This window comes from Rhinatrema bivittatum, chromosome 2 (genome assembly GCF_901001135.1).
Source record: "Rhinatrema bivittatum chromosome 2, aRhiBiv1.1, whole genome shotgun sequence".
NCBI classification, from domain to species: domain Eukaryota; kingdom Metazoa; phylum Chordata; class Amphibia; order Gymnophiona; family Rhinatrematidae; genus Rhinatrema; species Rhinatrema bivittatum.
Genome location: NC_042616.1, coordinates 170,227,312 through 170,249,310, shown reverse-complemented (window position 1 = coordinate 170,249,310; position 21,999 = coordinate 170,227,312). Strand labels below are relative to the sequence as shown.

At 43.2% G+C, this 21,999-nt stretch overlaps 1 protein-coding gene across 4 annotated transcripts in view; it reads left to right on the top strand.

The window, feature by feature from the left end:
* FAM133B (family with sequence similarity 133 member B) overlaps positions 1-21,745 on the top strand; it is an 85,068-nt gene extending 63,323 nt beyond the window's left edge. For 2 of the 4 annotated variants that reach the window (XM_029588875.1, XM_029588876.1), the window contains exons 10-11: positions 6,659-6,769; positions 18,105-21,745. In XM_029588875.1, the coding sequence (XP_029444735.1) occupies positions 6,659-6,769; positions 18,105-18,191 (198 nt within the window). In that variant the 3' untranslated portion in view covers positions 18,192-21,745. The remainder of the gene's footprint in view (positions 1-6,658; positions 6,770-18,104) is intronic. The other 2 variants (XM_029588879.1, XM_029588878.1) reach the window with 2 other exon arrangements.
* Positions 21,746-21,999: the final 254 nt, after the last annotated feature.

The following is a 21,999-nucleotide window of genomic DNA, read 5'->3' as shown; positions in this document are numbered from 1 at the left end:
TTACATGCTAGTAAAATATCTCATCTCTGTAACAGACACAGAACCGACCTAACATACTCCCAGGATCTGTAGTAATGCACATAAACTAATCCGCACACAGTAACACCTGTATTATAGAATATACTCAAACAGGAGCAACCCTATCTATGAAAAGGCAACATTACAAATATTAAATCAGGCCCTAAAAACCAATACACCTCTTATTAGGAAAACAGAACTAGCCAAGCAGCTTTAGATCCCAACACAGAAATAATTGTATAACTATACTAATAAGCAGAATAAATGTTTCAAAACAGCTATGAACAGAATAACATCCAACAATTAAAAACTCATAAAAACTATTAAACATTCTCCAAACACCAATAAAACATTTCAAAAAAGCAGACATCACATAATATTAAATAATTAAAATTGCAGTCAATCAAGAAAAAAAAACTTTAAAAGCCACCTTTACTTACCCCCTCCAGCAGCTCTCCTAGTCCCCTTCCATGCAGGCCGTAGCACATACCAGAAGCAGCAGTAGAAGCTAAGCTCTATACTCATGGTCCTCTTCCTTAGTGCCCATGTCTCTCACACATACACCATACCAATCATGCCCCCATGACCAGTTTCTGTTTCTCACACACCAATCATCTCCCAAACAGTCTTTCACACACACACCAGTCACCTTCCTGAACAGTTTCTCTCATGCCATACACACATACCCACACAGGCTTCCCACTCCTGTGTTCTACTTACATATATGGGCTTCTCACTCTCATAATCACTTTCTCTGTCTCTCACACACTCACCAGTCTCTCACTCCCATGCTTGTTCTCTCCACATGCACAGGCTTCTCGTTCCCATAATCACTTTCTTTCTCACATACACAAACACACCAGTCACCTGACCTCTCTCATGCATACACACAGGCTTCCCACTCCCATGTTCTCTTTCAGATACACAGGCTTCTCCATCCCATGCTGTGTCTCACACATACCCAGGTTTCTCACTCCCATGCTCACTCTCTTCACATGCACAGGCTTCTCATTCCCATAATCACTTTCTCTCTGTTACACACACACACACACACACACACACACACACAAGTCTCTCTCTCATTTCCATGCTCACTCTCCACCTGCACAGGCTTCTCATTCCCTGAATCACATTCTCTCTCTCTGACACTCACACACACCAGTCTTTCTCTCACACACACAGTCACCTTACCAACCAGTCTCTCTCTCTCTCTCATGTATGCACACACACACAGGCTTCCCACTCCCATGCTCTCTCTCACAAAATCAGGCTTCTCACTCCCATGCTTTCTTTCCCACACACACAACACCAGGCTTCTTATGCCCATGCTTTCTCACATATCCAGATTTCTCTCTTCCATGCTTTTTCTCTCTCACATCAGCTCTCTGACCAGTTTCTCTCAATCACACAGGCTGGCTGGCTGCTTCTCTCTTTCTCACTCACTTCCTCTTCCCCCCCCCCCCCCCTGAGCACAAATGGTAGCTGCAGCAGCCTCCTCCTCCAGCTCCCACAGGCCAAGAAAGAAGAATCCCATCGACCGCGGGAGGCTCATGCTGCTGTCTCCTTTCCCGATTACCGGTTTCTTCGATTGCTCGGGGGCCGATGCTGCTGCTGCCGCCGATGCTATTTTTCCACGCAGCACGGCTTTTTCTCCTTCCCGCGCACCGCAATCACTTCCTGTTCCGGGTCCGGGGGGGGGGGGGGGCAGGAAGAAGAAAAGGCCAGCCGCAGGTGCCATTGCTTCTTCTACCCCCGCAGCAGTTCCCACTGAGCTTGAACGTACTGATAGCCTGGTGGCAACGGCAGCAGGGAAGGAAGAGCAGCAGGAGAGACCGGGAGCACGCTACACACCTGCCAGGGCTTGGCAACACACTGGTGTGTCGCGACACACCGGTTGAGAAGTGCTGGTCTAATAACATTGTTAATGCTAAACTCCGGTAAAACGGAGGCAATACATATTTATAGGCCAGGAATGATTAGAATAATTAGGCTGAATTAGCCATTATTTGTGAGTGGTGTCATCTGATGGCACCAAACAGTCATCTCTCCTAGCCAGTTGAGCTTTAAGCTCTACTAAGCATGTGGAGGAGTTGCCTTATGAGCCTCAGCCATTTTTTTTGTCTGAGCTCAAGCATGGACTTGTACTCAAGTCTCCCAGATATTTTTCTATTTTTTTTTCAGCTGCCTCTGCAGCATCCACAACAGCACTTTTCAGTGCTGAAAAAAAAAAAAAAAAGAAAATCGGGAGAGACAAAATGGCCACTCACTGAGAGCACGGTAAACGCTCGGCTCTTACCTTTTTTCATTTGCCTTGTTGAATTTCTGCTGCTTTGTTAACGGAGAATGCCTTACACGAAACGTAAGGCAAAGCTGAAAAGCCTGCCTGTTGCCTCGTCCGCAGAAACTTCACAAAGAACCATTTCTGAGTGTTTAGGCTTTCCCCCTGCTACGCCCATTGAGAGGACCGCTGACAGGCAGGGACAGGAGCAGATCTCTCCCATCCAGGTCGACGAAATATCTTTAAGCCCCGGGGCGCCAGAAACGCCGTTGCCGTCAGGAACTGGTCCGTTGAGACCAGGGGACATATCGGAGGAACTCCTGGGTGCTGTATGTGAACTAGAAGCCCAGCGGGAGGCGATGAAGAAGCCGGAGCTCCTTCCAGAGAAGGGAAGTGAGCAGCGGGGAAAAACGGCGGACCTAGAGGAAGGGTCTGCTGGAAACGCTGTGAAAATCCCCTTCGAAGCTAGCACACCAACTGCTGAGGACTCTGGCCAGAAAATCCAGCATGACCAGGGAGCAAAGCCTAAGGTCAGTAAAAATATTATTAAACCCACGATAATAACTCTGGACACCATTTGGAATGTGATTGCGAAATTGGATGCCTCTATAACTTCATTAACAGAAGCAGTGGTGGAGACATCTTTAAAAGATAATACTGAAAAAGTGAAAGAACAAGAAAAGAAAATGCTGAGTATGGATGAGAGATACAACAGTATCAAATTCAAACAGAAGGAGAGACTTTGAAAAAAATTGAAAATTTAGAAAATACAGCTCGTGCAATGGACTTAAGAGTACTCAACTTTCCTGTGTTGGATCAATTATCTCCAGTGGAATTATTTAAAGAATAAGCTTGTTTTAGTCAACTGAGGCTTATTTGGCGATTTAAGAACTTTAGAACTGAGAGACCTGCTTTATAGTCCATGCCTTAGTGTCATCAAGAAAAGACTTGCAATGCCTTATTAGTGGGATTGCCAAAATAATCTGTACATCCTTTGTAGCTACTGCAAAACTCCATTGCTCGTGTTAAGGGCTGTAAGCAACAGGACAGGATGACACCGGTTTTTGAAAGCTCTTAATTGACTACCAGTTGCCGGGTTCAATTGCAGATCCTGTTCCTTTTGTTTTTCTCCTCAGGGTCAGGGTGTGACTATCTATCTTTTAGAAAAACTGGAATGATATGTTCTTTGTAGTTTTCATTCTTCTCAGGGGGTCTTGTTAACAAATCCCATAAGGAAGGAGAATCACTTGGTAGCTACTGGAAAATGAGTATTTTAGATGCATTACGCCATGATTATCAAATAAGTTTCCAACAGAAGCACAGTTGATGATAGATTTGACATTTAGGAAGTTGGTCAAGACAACTCTTTAGGAAAGCTTATGATTAGAACCATAGTGAGCTGGCTGGATTTTCTGAGGTTACTGGATGTGCTGGTAGGGGGTAGTTTTTCAGTTTGACTAGGCATGGGGATTGTTAGATGTGCATTAAAGAGGTGGTTGGGTGATTGGCGTTACTTGGGGTGGGGTTTTTGCTGGGGGTGTTGGTCAGGTTTGAGAGGGGGTGTTTAATTTGAGAAGGTGAGATTGTAGTTGAATGTAGTATGGGATTTTTGGGGATTTGGGTTATTGGGGAGGATGTTTCAATAGTGAGGGGTGGGATGGAAGCTGGAAAATGTTTTGGGTTTTTTTTTATATGCTGTTAGACTGTATATTTTTAGTTTTTATTTGTTAGGTATGATTATTTGTATGTCAGTTGTCTAGTGAGTTGATTTGTTGGTGTTGCGTTTTTGGTCTTAGATGTGTGGATCTAGAAATGCTGTAATTTTATGTTTGCTGAGATTGTAAACTCGCCTAGCGTGCTAAGGTGAAAAAGAAATCCAATAAATAACAGCATAGTGGCCCAGGTTTGCATAGAAGGCATTTGAGGCACTCAGTCCGAAAGATATGGGGAATTATTGAGATTGTATAGAGATGCAAAGATACGAATTTTGAACTTCACGTTGGAAGTTAGATATACATTTTCTGTAATTTGTATTAAATAGTTCCTATGAAGCAGTTAGTTTTTGCCAACTGGAGTCTGGTACATTTGGAGATTATAAACTGAAATCTAGTGATTGATTCAATGGACGCTTTTTTTTTTTAAATTGGCCTTTAGTCATGTGCATTTGGGGATTATAGACCAGCCTATTATGTTGGAGTTTACGGACTGTTTCGATAAATTCTGAACTTCTAAGGTAAATGATTATCTTTGTGCTTAATCTATCATGGTGCCATAGCACAATCTTATATTCTTACAAATTGTAATAACTTTTCCAGCTGTCTTAGGTCATACGAAATAAAGTTCAGTCAGGCCGATACAGTAAGAAATGCGGGAGAGCGGGCGTTCCATGTTGAGCGCCCACTCGCCCAACACATACCTAGGCAACTCTCCTGCGTGCGCAATTCTGTATTTAAATTAGGTGGTGTGCTAATAAGTAGGCGCTAAGGACAATAGTGCATCCCTAATGCCTCCTTATTAGCGGTAGAGTTGGCTGTCAGTGGGTCTGACAACAGACGCTCAATTTTATTGGCTTCGGTTTTCGAACCCGCTCACGGCCATGTGTTAAGGAAATGAACGCTGGTAAAATTGAGTATCCATTTTGCTAACCACTGTCTGGCGGGCAGATTATTTTTTACTTTTTTTTTGTTTAAAGTTTTGGTTCCTCTGACTTAATATTACTAGGATATTAAGTCAGAGGGGTGTACAGAAAAGCAGTATTTTCTGCTTTTCTGTACACTTTTCCATGTTGCTCAGAATTTAACGCCCAAGGGCAGGCGTTAATTTCTGAGAGTAAAATGTGCGGCTTGGCCACGTGTTTTACTTTCAGTATCCCGGGCGACTAACTAATAGGCTCATCAACATGCATTTGCATGTGATGAGCGCTGTTAGTTTTCAGGGGGTTGGCAGTGCGTCTTCGATGTGCTATTACCCCTTACACCTGTTGAAAACACGTGAGCGCACCGTACTGTATAGGCCTGATTGGTGCCCACTATATTTTTTATTCTTTTGTAACGTGTATTGTTTTGTTTGGGATTTAGCACGCGCTCTAACACAAACTATGAATTTTTCCGAAATTTCAAAAAAAGATTGAGTTCATTTATAGACGTCCCCGAAATTGTCTAATTCATGAAAAACGAATGCATGTATCTAATAATACTTGCTGATCTTTACTGGTTTTGATTTGCACCCCCCCCCCCCCCCATGTGGCATGCCAGGTAGCCAGAAGGGACTACAAATAGTCCTGGTGGGAGCCTCAAATATTGGGAGAAAAGAATTTGTCAAATTTTCTTTTGCAGCTGAGGTGTTTCACTATTACAGTACTATACAGCCATATTAATCATGTCAAGCTATCCAATGTTCTGTGTCAGCTTGATTGGGGAGCCTCTTTAAAACAAGTGTGAAATGTGTACACATCCAGTGTAACACAGTAGATGCCTTTCATTGCTGCCTTGTGTTGCAGCATTTTTATTGATCCTCCAATAAGCTCAAGCCCTGCAGTTGGTCCTGGGTTGGAGTGGGACAGCTAGTACTGTGACAAGAGCAGTTGTAAACACCCTGGAGGAGCCTCTGTGAGAGCTATGAGGACTAATAGATGCACTGCTGTGTGCATATGCACACATAAACGAATACAGTTTATGATCATAAGTGGTTCCATTGTAGTTTCCCAACTCTTTACCAGTTTCTCTTACCAAAATTGGTGCAGATCTGGTGAAATACAGTATGGCAGAAAGGTTTGGCTATGGACAGACAGAAAACTAACTGATACCAATAGGCACTTTCATTCATTATGAAATGCACCTAATAAAGACCACCGTTGTCAAGGTCAGGTTTTTCAAAATCAGTCCACAGGAAAAAACAAATGGTTTCTCTACATTGGAGCCAAGCAACTGGCCGGCTTTACATTATCAGCATACAGGACTGCTTTAGAAAACTAGCCCCAGGCATTCTTCTTTAGCACATGCTTGCCCAACTACCAGCCACATGGTTTAATTTAGCTTTCGAAGATATATAAAAATCCTAGAGGGTGCAAATAGTCATATTCTTTTCCTTTAAACCTTAGGGTCCTATTATTTTGACATCTGTAAACATGAGGTTACATTCACATTTAATTAATGAAAATGTTTGACTTCTAAAAGCTGAACTCGAGCCCTGGGCGCTGCTACTGTAGTCAGAAGCGCTGCAGTGGCCTTCCAGCTGACTGACTTGTACCCTGCAGCCTAGGTGCAGTAAAATGTATTCGTGCTGTCATGCCATCCTGGAAGAAGCAGGGAGATGTGTTCATTTGGCATCTTATCCTGGCTGTGTTCTGTCTTGTATTTTTAGATTCATATGAAAAAGAAAAGAAGAAGCAGCGAGGAAAGAGAGAAAACCACAGCAAGTATCTCTTCTCTTCCTAGGACTCATGCTAGAAAGTATTGGGGAAGCTACAGTGAGGTGCTCAGCTCTTAAGACCAGACCTGTGCCTTTTTGTGTTTGAGTTGGATTTTTTTTTTTCATTTAAAAATGTAAATGATTGGCCCTGTAGTTTTCTCCTGCTCGCTATTGATACAGTGCCATGAGCCTTCATGTTCAGCTACCTGGGATTCACCATTTTTAGATCTCTCTCTCCCCCTTCCTGTCTAGTCCAGCCTTTGTACAAACAGCCTGGTGCATGTGCCCCCTGAATCTCGCCACTAGGTGTCACTATTGTGCAATAGCTGGGACTCCTGCATCCCCATATTCCCAGGATCTGCCAGCCCAAGTAGCAGAAAGGGGAACTCAGAAATTGAACCCAGGTCTTGTGCATGGCAAGGACACTATCATGGGGCTGGCGACTCTCTGCCTGTTTATTCAGAATGCAACCTGGATGAGAACAACATTTGAAGTTGCTTTTTTTTTTCCTTTGAGATACACATTTTAAAGGTCAGCTAGTGAAAACAGGCAGCAAGATACAAGAATATATTTTGGTAAATGTTAGAGTTGCAGAAGAGAAGCATTAAGGATTTGGAAAACACTTTTCTTACAATGAGCATTTTTCTTGAAAAATGGGGTGCTTTCCTTGCAGTGCTGTGTGGAGAGGGAGAAATACAAATATGTATTCCCTGCTCCAGGTGGGCTAGCAGAGAGGATGAGTTTCATGTAAGAAGCAGCCTCAAAATGGAACTGGCTCAAGGACCCCGAATAAAAATATAATCTTATTCTGCACAAATTGGGCTAGTTGTCAGAAATACAGCCTTTGAGGAAGGGCTTCTGCATGAAGTGTCATTGGAGCTCTTTGCATTATGTGTGATTTGGCCCTAAAGACAGATGACTTTATTGTGCACAGTGCGTTAAGATGCAGATTATCCAAGCCAGTTTCTGTGGGCCAGTGCAGAGCAATACAAACAACCCAGCTGATGCTTCCTTTGCTTTCTCAAGGCATGTGTTTGTACTGGACGACACCTAACACAGGGCTTGGCCTGATTAATTTGATTTTTAAACATGGAAAGCTAAGACTTTCATTCTTTCTCCTTATCCAGTTCCATTTTGGTCTCTACCTTCTGAATGATGGAAGAAACAGAGGACCAAAAATAGGCACAATATCATTAATGAAGAACAAAATTCATAGTGGCCTGGGAGGGAGAGGGACCAGATAAAGTCCCTAATGTAGGTCAAGCTTTTTTTTTTTTTTTTACTTCCTGAAATGGGGGCAGCAGAGAGCAGCTGAGGTTTCCCTAGCGTGTTCAAGTTGCAGCAGATATTAATCTGTTCAATTCTTAAGTAACAAAACAGTTCAAAGAAAATATCAGTACACATATATATTTGTTGAAGAAAGGTAAAACAAAATTAATGCTGAATTCCCTATGACTTATGAAGAATTATGGTCTCGTTGCTTTAAAGATTGTTCTGGGCTGTGTTTGCCTTCCCCTTGATGGGAGGTGGGAGATTGGGTGCTATGTATATTCAGTGCAACTGAGCTCCCAGCCACATGTCGGAAACATTCCAACACTCTCCATCTCAAACAAGACAAAAGGAGGTCCTGCATTGTCTAGGAGTGATTATTCCATGCTTGCATAAGCTACAGTGGTTTCCTACTTTGCTCAATCTTTAAGTAACAGTATTGGACGTTTGCAAAATGGTATTTCAGTCCTAGGCTGATCTGTAGCATGTTAAATCTGTAAGCTTTGTGTAGGGTACCTTCCTGCTGCTGTGCATGATGGCCTGAATCATACTTTCCTGTTCTGGCTTTTCTAGCATGTGATGTTCTGCCTATAAAAACTGTATGAGCTGAGCCTTAGGTTGTAAAGCCCCATCTGACACACAAGCCAACTAGGTTGCAGTGCTTCTGAGTTAGGGTGTTTTGGCATGGGCAGAAAACCACTCTTGCAAAAATCTGGCCAGCAGGTCACCAGGAGTTCTTTTGATGGCAATATAGCTCCCTGCCGGTGGAGCTCATGTTTCCAAAGCCATTCCCTCAAATGCATGCAAGAGCACGAAACCCAACATAATCCACAGATTGTGAGAAACTGTTTTCAGTGAGGCTTTTTTTTCTTTCTTTCTTTCTTGATGTGTGTAAAATTGTTCTTGTGTCACTTAGCTGCAAGGGAGCTAACTTTTGGCCAGCTCTGTTTCAAGTGCGGCTTCACAAGGATCATCTTTGGCTTGGGTCAGGGTGGGGAGGAAAAACAAGCTGGGTATAACTTCAGTACTGAGGCTTAGCTTCACATTACAGTTCCAGCTCTTCTCCCCTGACGAGGCAGAGTACTTTCCTGTGCCACCCACTCTGCCAAATCTATAAAACACCACCACCTGTGAGCGTCTGTGCTGCACACCTCATTTCAGACTCCTTGAAAATGTGGGAAAGGTTGGGGGAAGTTTTTAAAAATTACTATTAATTCTAGGCTTGCTTTTAGAATGTATAAAATTTTGCATTACAGTGCATTTTTCTTTTTCCATAGATAAGCAGCTGAATTAGCCATGCTGTCTGGGTACGTCCTCCGTGCCACTAGGTGGCAGAGCTCTCCAAGATCACCAAAGTCTTTTAGTGAGGTGTTCCTTCTTGTATGTTCCCTTGCCTCCCTGAGTCCGTTTTTTTCCGCATGACTGACTGCACGCGGAGCTCTTCTCTCCTGTGAGGAAAAAATATATTTGTGAAGAAAAAAGTGATGAAAAACTTGGCAGAACACCACAAAGTCAGCATGGCTTTACCCAGGGCAAGTCTTGCCTTACAAATCTGCTTCACTTTTTTGAAGGAGTTAATAAACATGTGGATAAAGGTGAACTGGTAGATGTAGTATACTTGGATTTTCAGAAGGCGTTTGACAAAGTTCCTCATGAGAGGCTTCTTGGAAAAGTTAAGTCATGGGATAGGTGGCGATGTCCTTTCGTGGATTGCAAACTGGCTAAAAGACAGGAAACAGAGAGTAGGATTAAATGGACAATTTTCTCAGTGGAAGGGAGTGGACAGTGGAGTGCCTCAGGGATCTGTATTGGGACTCTTACTTTTCAATATATTTATAAATGATCTGGAAAGAAATACCATGAGTGACATAATCAAACTTGCAGATGACACAAAATTGTTCAGAGTAGTTAAATCACAAGCAGATTGTGATAAATTGCAGGAAGACCTTGTGAGACTGGAAAATTGGGCATCCAAATGGCAGATGAAATTTAATGTGGATAAGTGCAAGGTGATGCATATAGGGAAAAATAACCCATGCTATAATTACACAATGTTGGGTTCCATATTAGGTGCTACAACCCAAGAAAGAGATCTAGGTGTCATAGTGGATAACACATTGAAATCGTCGGTTCAGTGTGCTGCGGCAGTCAAAAAAGCAAACAGAATGTTGGGAATTATTAGAAAGGGAATAGTGAATAAAACAGAAAATATCATAATGCCTCTGTATCGCTTCATGGTGAGACCACACCTTGAATACTGTGTACAATTCTGGTTGCCGCATCTCAAAAAAGATATAATTGCGATGGAGAAGGTACAGAGAAGGGCTACCAAAATGATAAGGGGAATGGAACAGCTCCCCTATGAGGAAAGACTAAAGAGGTTAGGACTTTTCAGCTTGGAGAAGAGACGGCTGAGGAGGGATATGATAGAGATGTTTAAAATCATGAGAGGTCTAGAACGGGTAGATGTGAATCGGTTATTTACTCTTTCGGATAATAGACTAGGCATTCCATGAAGTTAGCATGGGGCACATTTAAAACTATTTGGAGAAAGTTCTTTTTTACTCAACGCACAATTAAACTCTGGAATTTGTTGCCAGAGGATGTGGTTAGTGCAGTTAGTATAGCTGTGTTTAAAAAAGGATTGGATAAGTTCTTGGAGGAGAAATCCATTACCTGCTATTAAGTTCACTTAGAGACTAGACTTAGTTTTTGGGTACTTGCCAGGTTCTTATGGCCTGGATTGGCCACTGTTGGAAATAGGATGCTGGGCTTGATGGACCCTTGGTCTGACCCAGTATGGCATTTTCTTATGTTCCTAATTTAACATGCCTCGTCCACCGGGCTTTAAGTTTTGCAACTATGGGAAAATTGTCTGTCATCGACAGACATCAATTTTGCTTAATCTGCCTGGGTCCCAGACATAACTAGGCAAACTGCAGGGACTGCGGACGCATGTCCCCACGGGCGCAGCGTCAAAGAGCTGCACGCATTGCCCAGCTTGTAGAAAATACATCTGGCTCTTATGCCCCCTCTGAGATTTCAGGCAGGTCGTCCCCAGGACTGAAAAGGACACCAAAGGCCCAATCCCATCGAAGGGCCACTTCTGCAGACCCTCTAGGTCCAAAACAATGCACCGCAGATGTCACGACCATGTCTCTCTTCCGCGTCTAAAGCATTGGTACATTGAAGCGTCGATGCACCGATGCCCCGAGTGAGCATTTACACACAGACAACCCTGCGTCGCAATTGAAAATAACTGCGCATTAGTGACTCCTTTGAGACCTTCGACACAACCAGCGCACAGCCTCTCCCATCGACGCAGCCTTTAACAAAACAGCCCAAGAAACATCCAACTGGGCATAAGAGGCGAAGAAGTCCTTCAGCACTATTAGTCATAGACTTTGAGGATGGTCCATCCCCTCCACGCCTATCCGGAACCTCTTCAACCTCTTCCTGAAGCTTTTTCTGAATTATCTGCGGCCTCTCATTGCCGCAGCAGTTCCGGGTTGCAGGATTCACTTTCTTCCAAAGTTACCTGCCCACCAAGCGACATCTTCCATGCAGCTCTACCAACATCGGGGTGTCAACCGCAACCGAAGCTGCCAACTACTTCGACCTCGGCCTCCGAAACCTTTTCTCAGATTACAAATATCTTATCCCAATTCTTAATATGAGTAGAGCAGCAACACCAGCCACTACCTGACAAACCGTCGGAGACACCCTTATCCCTGAACCGGGTCCAACGCCAAAAGACCAGCCTAGGAGACCATCACCTCCGCCGAGAGATTCTCCTAGTTCATTTTCTTCCCTAGGGTCATCAACAGGTTACCCATCTGATCCACAAGAAATACCACCAGAGCCAGTGTCCCCTCCAGAGGACCTTACGTATTCTCAATTTTTAGAGAAAGTGGGTCAACAGTTAGATGTGGAAACTAGAAAGATACCAGACCCTAGGCAAGAAATGTTTGGAATCCTCAAAATATTTGATACTCCAGCTGAACCCACTGCACTTCTCTTTCATTCAGTGTTAAAATCTGTGATGGAAAAAGCCTGGGACTCTCCATTCTCCACAGCACCAACCTTGAAGAAACCCGATCTTAAGTATAGAATGCGAGACTCGCCTTTCTATACAAACGTCCAACTTCCGCATGCATCTGTTGTCGTTGAGTCAGCCATGCAGAAAGTGAAGAAATTGAGACTGCATTCAAATACCCCACCGGGAAGAGACAACAAATGTCTGGATGACTTTGCAAAAAAATGCTTTCCAGTCAGGAATCTTAAACTCAAAGATTCAAAACCACCAATTTTATGTGGCTCAATATTTGAGTGTCTGCAATCTTTAAAACCCATTTTACAACAGGGTTCTGCAACCAATACCCCTCCCCAAGAATTTTATGACATGGAGGAGGGCCTTCGGCATCTTGTATGTTCTATCTACGAGGGGTTCGAAACGTCCGCAAAAACTACGGCTAATGCCATAGTGGTGAGACGACTGGCATGGTTGAGGGCAAGTGCCATAAGGGATGATGTGCATGATAAGCTTGCTAACCTTCCCTGTCACCCAGACAACCTATTTGGGGAAAGGCTCACTGAAACCATAGCAAAGCTGAAGGAACAAAAAGTGGCAGTGCCATCTTTGACCACACCACATGACAATTCATCCTCTCGACGACATTTTGCCTCTTTTATAAGAAATCTTACCCTAGGTGCACATATCGGCCTTATACACGTACCGGCCTCACCAATACCAAGCCAACCACCAGCAGCCTTACCAGCAACAGGCTCCACGCCAATGCCCTTGCGCTCCCCGCCAACGACGCCAATCCACAGACTCTCACCCACCTAAAAGCCAACAAGTTTTTAGGGCTGCTACTGCCACCACTACTGACCAAAAAAGTAGGGGGACGGCTGTCCCACTTTCTCCCAGAATGGAGCAACATAACATCAGATTTATGGGTCCTGATTATAATAAGAGAGGGTTATTCTCTCAACTTCGCATCCCTCCCATCTGTCCCGCATCCAGTTTCCATGAAACACCAAGGTGCACATTGAAAATTTCTCCTTCAAAAAATTGACCAATTACTTCAGCAACACTGCATACAGGAGTTAACTCCACCCCAATATCAGATGGGATTCTATTCACAATACTTCCTCATTCCCAAAAAATCTGGAGGGCTTCGACCAATTCTGGATTTCTCTTAAATCCATTCTTCCTTTTCTCCAACCCAAGGACTGGATGTGCTCCCTAGATTTAAAGGATGCATATGCCCACATACCAATGCATCCCAAATCCTGGAATTACCTCTGTACTGAAAATGTCTCTCTTCCGCTTGAAAAACAAAGTTCTCCCGTTCAGGCTCTCCTCTGCCCCCAGCGTTTTCACAAAATATCTAGCAGTAGTGGTGGCACACCTCCGTCGACATGGGGTTCAGATATTTCCTTACCTTGATGATTGGCTGCTAGTAACCCCCCAATCCTTCTCTTCTGCCGGACAGTTTAGTTCACACGATCAATTGCCTGGACAATCTGGGCCTTCTAATAAACTACGAAAAATCGAACTTGCAACCTACCCCAGCATTGCAATTCATCAGAGCATACATAGAACACCGTTCAAGACAGAGCTTTCCTGTCACAACCTCGAGCTCTAGCTCAGACTACACTCGCCCATCACCTATTAGACCTCACAACGGCCCCAGCCCGTCAAATCTTAACCATACTGGGTCATATGGCAGCATCCACCTATGTGTCACACGCGCGACTACATCTCCACCTACAGTGGAGTCTAAAGAATCAATGGACTCCGTTCCTAAACCCACAATCTACTCAAGTGACGCTAACAACCAGTATGAAAATAGACCTCCGCTGGTGGATAACCCCATCAACACGAACAGAGGGCTCACCTCTACGACCCCCTTGCCATCAACTAGTACTTACCACAGATGCCTCCTCCACAGGGTGGGAAGCCCATCTTACCAACCTACAGACTCAGGGGTTGTGGTCCAAACAGGAACAAAATCATCACATAAACCTCCTGGAACTTCGGGCTATCAAAAATGCTCTTCAAACTTTCGAACACAACCTCCAACACCATGTTGTCATGATCCACACAGACAACCAAGTGGCAATGTTTTACATAAACAAAGAAGGAGGGTCCGGTTCATGGAACCTTTGCCAAGAGGAGATTGAGATTCTGGACTGGGCCCACAGCAAGGGAATCTCCTTACAAGCCACATATCTACCAGGAATCAACAATTCCAAAGCAGACAAGCTGAACAGCATATTTCACCCTCACGAATGGGAACTACATCAGGATGTAGCCAATCAAATTTTCTCAACTTGGGGTCGTCCCCAGATCGACCTCTTCGCAATGGAACACAACAAGAAAGTCGACATGTTTTGCTCCGTATAACCAAGCACCCACCGGTTGGCGCAGGATGCATTCCTCATCAATTGGTCCCAAGGTCTGCTTTACGTGTTCCCTCCCATTCCTCTCATCTCTCGCACAGTCCAGAGGTGTGTCGAAGACTATGCGGATTTGATCCTGATCACACCAGCATGGGTGCGACAACCGTGGTATAGCTACCTGATTCAGCTGTCAATTTGCAAACCAATCCCTCTAGGGAATGACCCCACCCTCCTCACCCAAGAAGGGGGCTCAATGCTCCATCCGCTTCTCCATCCGCTTCACACGTCGCTGAATCTCACTGCATGGAGATTGAAATGGTCATATTCAAAAACCTAAACATTTCTTCTCAACTGCAAGATATTCTTGCAGTTGAGAAGAAATGCACTTCTGAAGAAAATGAAACCTTCTTCTCACCCCTTCGACCAAATCCCATCTAAATTACTACTTCTAATCCCAGACACCATTAACAAATCTCTAGCGGACATCATAAACTGCTCATTCACCCAGGGTTACTATCCAGATGACCTTAAACTAGCATCCATCAAACCGCTTCTCAAGAAACCTAATTTGGACCCCAAAGATCCTAACAGCTACCGTCCAATTTCCAATCTTCCTTTCATTGCCAAGGTGATGGAGAAACTAGTAAACTCGCAATTATCGGATTACATAGAAGAACACAAAATTCTATTCCCTACTCAATTCGGCTTCAGAAAAGCCTCAAGTACCGAATCACTACTCATCTCACTTACGGACTACCTGACTTTAGGCCTCGACAAAGGACAGGCCTTCCTATTGATCCTATTAGATCTATCGGCGGCTTTCGACACTGTAAACCACGCCATATTACTTAAACCAGCTGGCGAACATCGGTATTGCAGGATCAGCGCTGTCTTGGTTCAAGACTTTCTTAGAGAACAGAGGTTTCAAAGTTAAAATCCACAACAAAGAATCCCATAGATACCCATCTTCACAAGGAGTTCCTCAGGGTTCCTCCCTCTCACCTACACTCTTCAACTTATATCTTCTCCCGCTTTGCCAACTTCTAAACAAATTGAACCTAATACACTTTATTTATGCCGACGACATCCAGATTGTGATCCCCCTTAAAGAATCCATCAACAAAACTCTAGAAATGTGGGAAAACTGTTTTCAAGAAATTAATGACCTTCTATCCAGCTTAAACCTAATTCTTAACCAATCAAAAAGTGAATTCCTGCTAATCTCTCCAGATAACTGCAAAATCACCACGAACCCGCCAGCTAACTTACAAATCTCAAAAGTAAGAGATCTAGGAGTTTCGATAGACAACTGGCTAAACCTAAAATCATTTATTAATCAAACAACTAAAGACTGCTTCCACAAACTTCACACATTAAAAAGAATAAAACCCCTATTTCATTTCCATGATTACAGAACAGTGCTCCAAGCAATAATCTTTGCGAAAATAGATTACTGCAACGCTATTCTACTAGGCCTCCCATCATCCCATACTAAACCTCTCCAAATGATTCAGAACACGGCAGCAAGAATCCTAACGAACAAGAGGAGAAGAGATCACATTACGCCAGTACTTAAAGACCTTCACTGGCTGCCAATCCACTACAGAATAATACATAAATCCCTCACCACAATCTTCAAAAATATTCATGGACTAGCTCCTCTCAATCTACAAATAGCTCTCAAAAAACACTCCTCCAACAGACCCATAAGAGAAGCTTACAGAGAATATCTACAGGTACCACACGCCAATACCACCCAACATACAACACTGAGAGACAGGGCCTTCTCTACAGCAGGTCCCCCACTATGGAACTCAATACCCTTAGAATTACGACAGGAACCATGTCTTCCAACCTTCAGAAAGAGACTTAAGACATGGCTGTTCATGAAAGCCTTTCCGGACCCTGACTGATGCTCGACCGCCAAATACAGCAAGACTGATTATCACCCAATAAACTGATACAGACTTACCAACCACTGCACGTTCTACTTCTTGTTAAACTTCTATCATCCTCTTCTTCTACTCCCAGTTAGAACCATCCTTGTTTTATTGTAACTGCTTTTTCTGCGCACTTGTTATAATTTGTTATATTTTGTAAATGTATACTCATGTTATAGTTAAGTACGTTTATAATTTATTGATCACCCCTTGTTTTATGTAAACCGACATGATACGAACTCCGTGAATGCCGGTATAGAAAAAACTCAAATAAATAAATATAAATAAATATTCTGATCTCATCCAGAAAATTATCAACGCGACTAAGCTACCAATGCAAATAGGCGCGTTACGCACCCTGGTGTTCATCAATGGACACAGATCCACTCACCTGTCCACTAGAATGTCTTCTGACTTACCTCCACCTGCTTTACATGGAAGGTCTTGCCACCGCCTCTCTTCATGTTCACCTCAGTGCAATAGCAGCTTACCACACTCCTCAATGGAGAATCTATATCCTGTCATACCCTTGTTTCCAGATTCATGAAAGGTGTCCTACATTTATGGCCCCCGATAAAGAAACCACCAGTACCATGGGATGTCAAACTAGTTCTGGAGCAGCTTATGCTACCACCTTTCTCAAACCGCTAGACACTTGTCATCCTATATACCTTTCCTGGAAAGTACTATTTTTCATCGCCCTCACATCCGCGAGGCGAATCGGTGAACTTCAAACCTTGGTGCACTACCCACCTTACCTTGAATTCTACCATGACAAGGTTATGCTGCGTACGCATCCTAACTTCCTTCCTAAAGTGGTCTCAGCCTTTCACTTAAAACTGACCATCACCCTCCCAACTTTCCACCCAAAACCTCACGTGAACAACAGTGAATGACGTTTTCATTCATTGGACTGTAAACGAGCACACACTTATTATAAAATAACGCACTCACTCTAATAATAGAGCCTCGCAACTCTTCCTCTCCTTCAATCCAAACGCACCAGGACTTCCTGTTTCAAAGAGAACGTTATCATCCTGGATTTCCAACTGCATACGTTTCTGCTACCAAAAATGTTCAGAATCCCTATCTTCCACACCCAAGGCACATCAAGTACGTGCAATGGCTGTTTCCGTTACTCACCTCCACGATGTGCCTCTTCTAGACATCTGAAGACAGCCACGTGGTCTTCGCTGCACACCTTCACATCCCACTACTGTTTGGATAAACAAACTAGGGCTGACGCCACGATGAGGTGGATAATTCTAAAACAAAGCGCTTCATCATCTAATCCAACAGGCTTATAAGAACTGTCCACCTCTTATTACTGTATTGATCGCTAAACTACCTACAGCATACTCACATTGAATAACATGCTCAATACTTCAGCTGGGGGCTCCCAGACAGCATGGCTAATTAAGCTGTTTATCTATGGGAAAAAAGCAAGTTTGCTTACCGTAAACGTTGTTTTCCGTAGATAGATGAATTAGCTATGCTGACCCGCCCACTTCCCCGGACAGTTCTGGCATTGCATATAGTCTTGCTTTGACACAGACTGAGGAGCCTCAGGGAGGCACGGGAACATACAAGAAGGAACACCTCACTAAAAGACTTTGGTGATCTTGGAGAGCTCCGCCACCTAGTGGCACGGAGGACGTACCCAGACAGCATGGCTAATTCATCTGCTATCTACGGAAAACACCATTTACGGTAAGCAAACTTGCTTTTATCTGCTTGTGATGTGAGACTAAGCAATCCCCTTGTTGTAATTTGTTTTTAAGGACAAGGCAAAAAAGAAAAAGAAACACAAGAAGCAGAGCAAAAAGAAGAAAAAGAAGACTGCTGGTTCAAGTAGCACCTCAGAGTAATACCAGCAAGACTCTACCTTCAGAGCTTGTGCAGTGACAGCCCAGCAACTGCATGCATCATCCCACTGTGTTCAGCAGCCAGGCAGCTGCTCTGGTGCCAGCATCAGCCAGAGCAAGTGCCAGCTGTTTCATACCATGTGCAGTTATGTTATCATACCTGCCCATGTAGCTAATGGCCCAGTTTTTTGAAAAGAGAGGCTTTTAAAGGTCAGTGAACCCGGCTGGATATTGAATTAGCAGCAAAAGTAAGTTTTTCTTATCCATTGGAATACTGGGACTGAGGACAGACAGAAAGAACTTGGAGAGGATCCACTTTGAAAGGCTGAGCCAGTCCTGGCTTTGCCCGATGCATTCTATGGACTTTGTTACCCGTGCTTTTTCTTTGAGAAATTGGATTCAGTAGGACAAAACAAGGACTGCTTCAGTCTATCAGGATGGATATAGATCAGATGGCAACCTTGAATCTGAGTGAATGCAAAATGGTCATGCCTTACTGTATTGTGATAAATTACAAAAAGCTGTGCTGTGATTGGCTGCTGAAGATCCCCCTTCATAATAGACTTTTCCACATCCCCATCATGCAGTCCAACCCCTCTCTCTTTAAGAAGCGTTTTACAAGAAGAAGATTGGAGGAGCATGCTGGATTTTACACTTCCTGTCTGTAGTTGGGGGGAGGGGGGGGGATACAAAACTGTCCTGTCAAATTTACCAGTGGCTAAGATTGCGTTAAAAGATATTCCTAGTTTAAAGTCATTTTTAATGCCATGGGTCTTGGCCAAACAAAAAAGAAGCCAAGTATCGGGAACTGCATCAGCATTGACAAAATGGGAATGGTTGGTATTTGTTTATGGCTGTGGGTTTGCAGATCTGGGCTGCAGGAGAAGGAAATAGGCACAATCTGTTCTCTGCCTTTCTTGCTTTAGTTTTCCTTCTACGAAAGTCATCAAGCTCAATATTGAGACCTTTGTTCTGGCTAACCTAGGTACTTAGCTGGACAAAATCTGGGGTTTCAAAATCCAGCCATGCTGACCAGGTCTAATTTATCCAGGTATGTTTTTAGCTAGTTAACACTTAACTGAATAAATTGGAAGGGAAGCTAAACGTTTCTGGATAACTTACCTGCATAACTCAGATATTCAGAGCTATTCAGGTAAACCTGCTTGAGCTGCAAGGCAGTCAAAATTATCTGGTTAACGTTGATTTTTCAGCTCTATTTAGCAATGCAGCTCTACCACTGAATACCCGGTTTGTTATATGAATAGGTTTATCCAGATAATTTACCTGGACAGGCCATGGCTGCATATTGACCTCACTGTGTGTATCTTAGCTGGATAAACAAGTTGTGAATTAATGAAGACATTCTAGCCCTACAACAGAAGAGTCCCTAGTGTTTCTGCAAAAGATTGTTTTAAATAGCTACCATTTTTCTGAACATGTTTGGCAATTTGTCAGTGACCCAACTCATCACGAAGTGGTTTGGTAAGATCTGATTAGATTTTATTTACCGTTCGTTGCTGCATCCCAAGAGAAAATAAAAGTGGAACAGGACATTGAAACAGAAGAACAAAATGAGAAGTTACACTTTTGTGTAGTCTGAGAAACAAATGGAATTCAAGGCTTTTTATTAGAAAATGGATCACTTTTAAACATGTTATCCCTTTATTTGCAGCCTTCCTGGTGCAGCAGCAGCAAACACATGCAAATGAGTGGCACGATTTGCTTATTCTCCTGTGCCACACTGACACTCCTACATGATCTTCAGTTGCACAGTGTGTCTCTAACATTTTCAAAGCACTTAGAAAACAAGGCATCATGAAATGATAGAAAACAATTAGCAAGATACATCTTTTCAAAATTTTCTTTCCTGTTACTCCAATCTTGCTGCTTTCTCTTTAAAGAAGGCAGGTAGAAGAAGTTACCCAAGACTAAGGGGAATGGGGAAGTACTGAAATCTATTTTTCTAAACCAGAAAAGAGGGGACATAGAGATTACTTTGAACATGGTCTTATATTCCTTTATGTTGCTTGCTTTGGGTAGATCCTTGCCCTTCCAGAGCATAGTAGAAGGATACCTTCTAAAATCTGCAGTTCTTTATTTTTCTTGTAAAAGTTTAAAATAAAATATTTTATAAACGCTTATAAACCTTGTACAGCACTTCAGCGAGTAGGCTGTAGTAGGATAGCAGCCCTGGCTGGAGGCACGAGGTGACATAGCCAAGTCTGCAAATATCTCATCACCAAGTATATCTTACTGTACTTTCCTACTGACGTTGTGCTACACAACGTTTTCCAAGCCTCTCCTGAGGCACCCCCTATTCAGTCAGGTTTTCAGGATTGCCACATGCTGAAAACTTGACTGGATAGGTGTGCCTCCAGGAGAGGATTGGGAAACACTGGGGGAGTATAGGCGGAGTACTTCTCCTCTACCTGGTGGTTGCATTTGATTTGCCAGCGTTTAACCTCTTACCTCCCCCCCACCCAAACGGCCTGACTCTCTCCTTTAGCAGAAAGGCAGGAATGCCTTTGAGCCTGTGCTGCAGCTGATTAACCTTTCCCATTCCTGCTTGAAGAGTGAAGTGACCAGCTTGTGCTTCTGCACTCACCCCCCAACCAAAGGCGTGGTGGTCTCACTCGATAGCATCCTTTAAATCCAGCTACAAAGGTATTTGGCTTTTAATGTATTTCACAATCTGGTACCAAATCCATAGACACATTTTGATGGTTTCTTGTAGCAGTTCAATTGTAAATTGAATCTTTTTTAAAGGATCTTTCTACTCTAACTGGACTCCTGTCTGAGCCTGATTTTCTTAAGGGATTTTCCCCATTCTGTAATGACGGGGGATAGGGGGGGGTGAAGCTTAGTAATCCAGGCCCATTATTTATAAAAAGAAAGGGAAAGAAGCTATCAGAAAGGGGCAGGTCCTTTAATTTGTTTTCACAAGTTTCTGTATAGTAGGAGTACTGTTGGAAGAGACCCTAGAATGGGACAGGGCTGTTCTGTTCTTTCAGCAGTTGTAAACAAACCAGTGCCCACCCCAGGGAAATACCAATGAAACCTGAAAACATTTTCAGAAAGAATGGATTTGATTACCTCTTTCTAGATCCTCCCTAATCCTTCTGGTTTACCTTTCCTTTTAAAGGGGCAAGGGCACCCAGTTAGAGGTGAGAGACGTCAAGTGCACATGCTGGCATCACTTTGCATTGTTATGAAACCTTATGCATGTTTCATATTTTTAAACTACCTAATGTAGTTGGTCAAGTACATGTACATTTGTAACCAGTAAACTTTACCTTTCTTTTAAAAGATGTCCAAGGTGGACCATTGCTGGTATGTAGCTCATGATCTTCAGTGACGTGGGAATTCTTTTGCTGTATCCAAAATATACGGTTGCAGAGAATACAGAGTTTGTAAAAAGGCGGGTTTTGATATTTTAACAGCTTCATATTGAAGCTGATTTATGGTAAGGATAAGTTCAATAGCAGATCTGTTTTGTGGATGTGTCTTATTATATAAAACTACTTTCAAGCTGTCAATAAAGATACTGATGAAAGTTAGTATTGTGTTTGATTTCAAGAGAGTGGCTGCAGTCGTAGTGCTTCCCTCTCCCCTCACATGCTCCCTCATCACAACAGAGTTAAAGCAGCACACATTTCCAGGTGGACCTCTGGCTATGTACCACTTTGGAAGCTTTTAGAATTGTGTTAATCTTGAAAATGCATATTTAAAACTACTTCCAGGCTTCAGGACCTCCAAAACATGGAACAGTCTGGCTCATCTCTATGGGAGTAAAAATGTAAACAGCTAACTC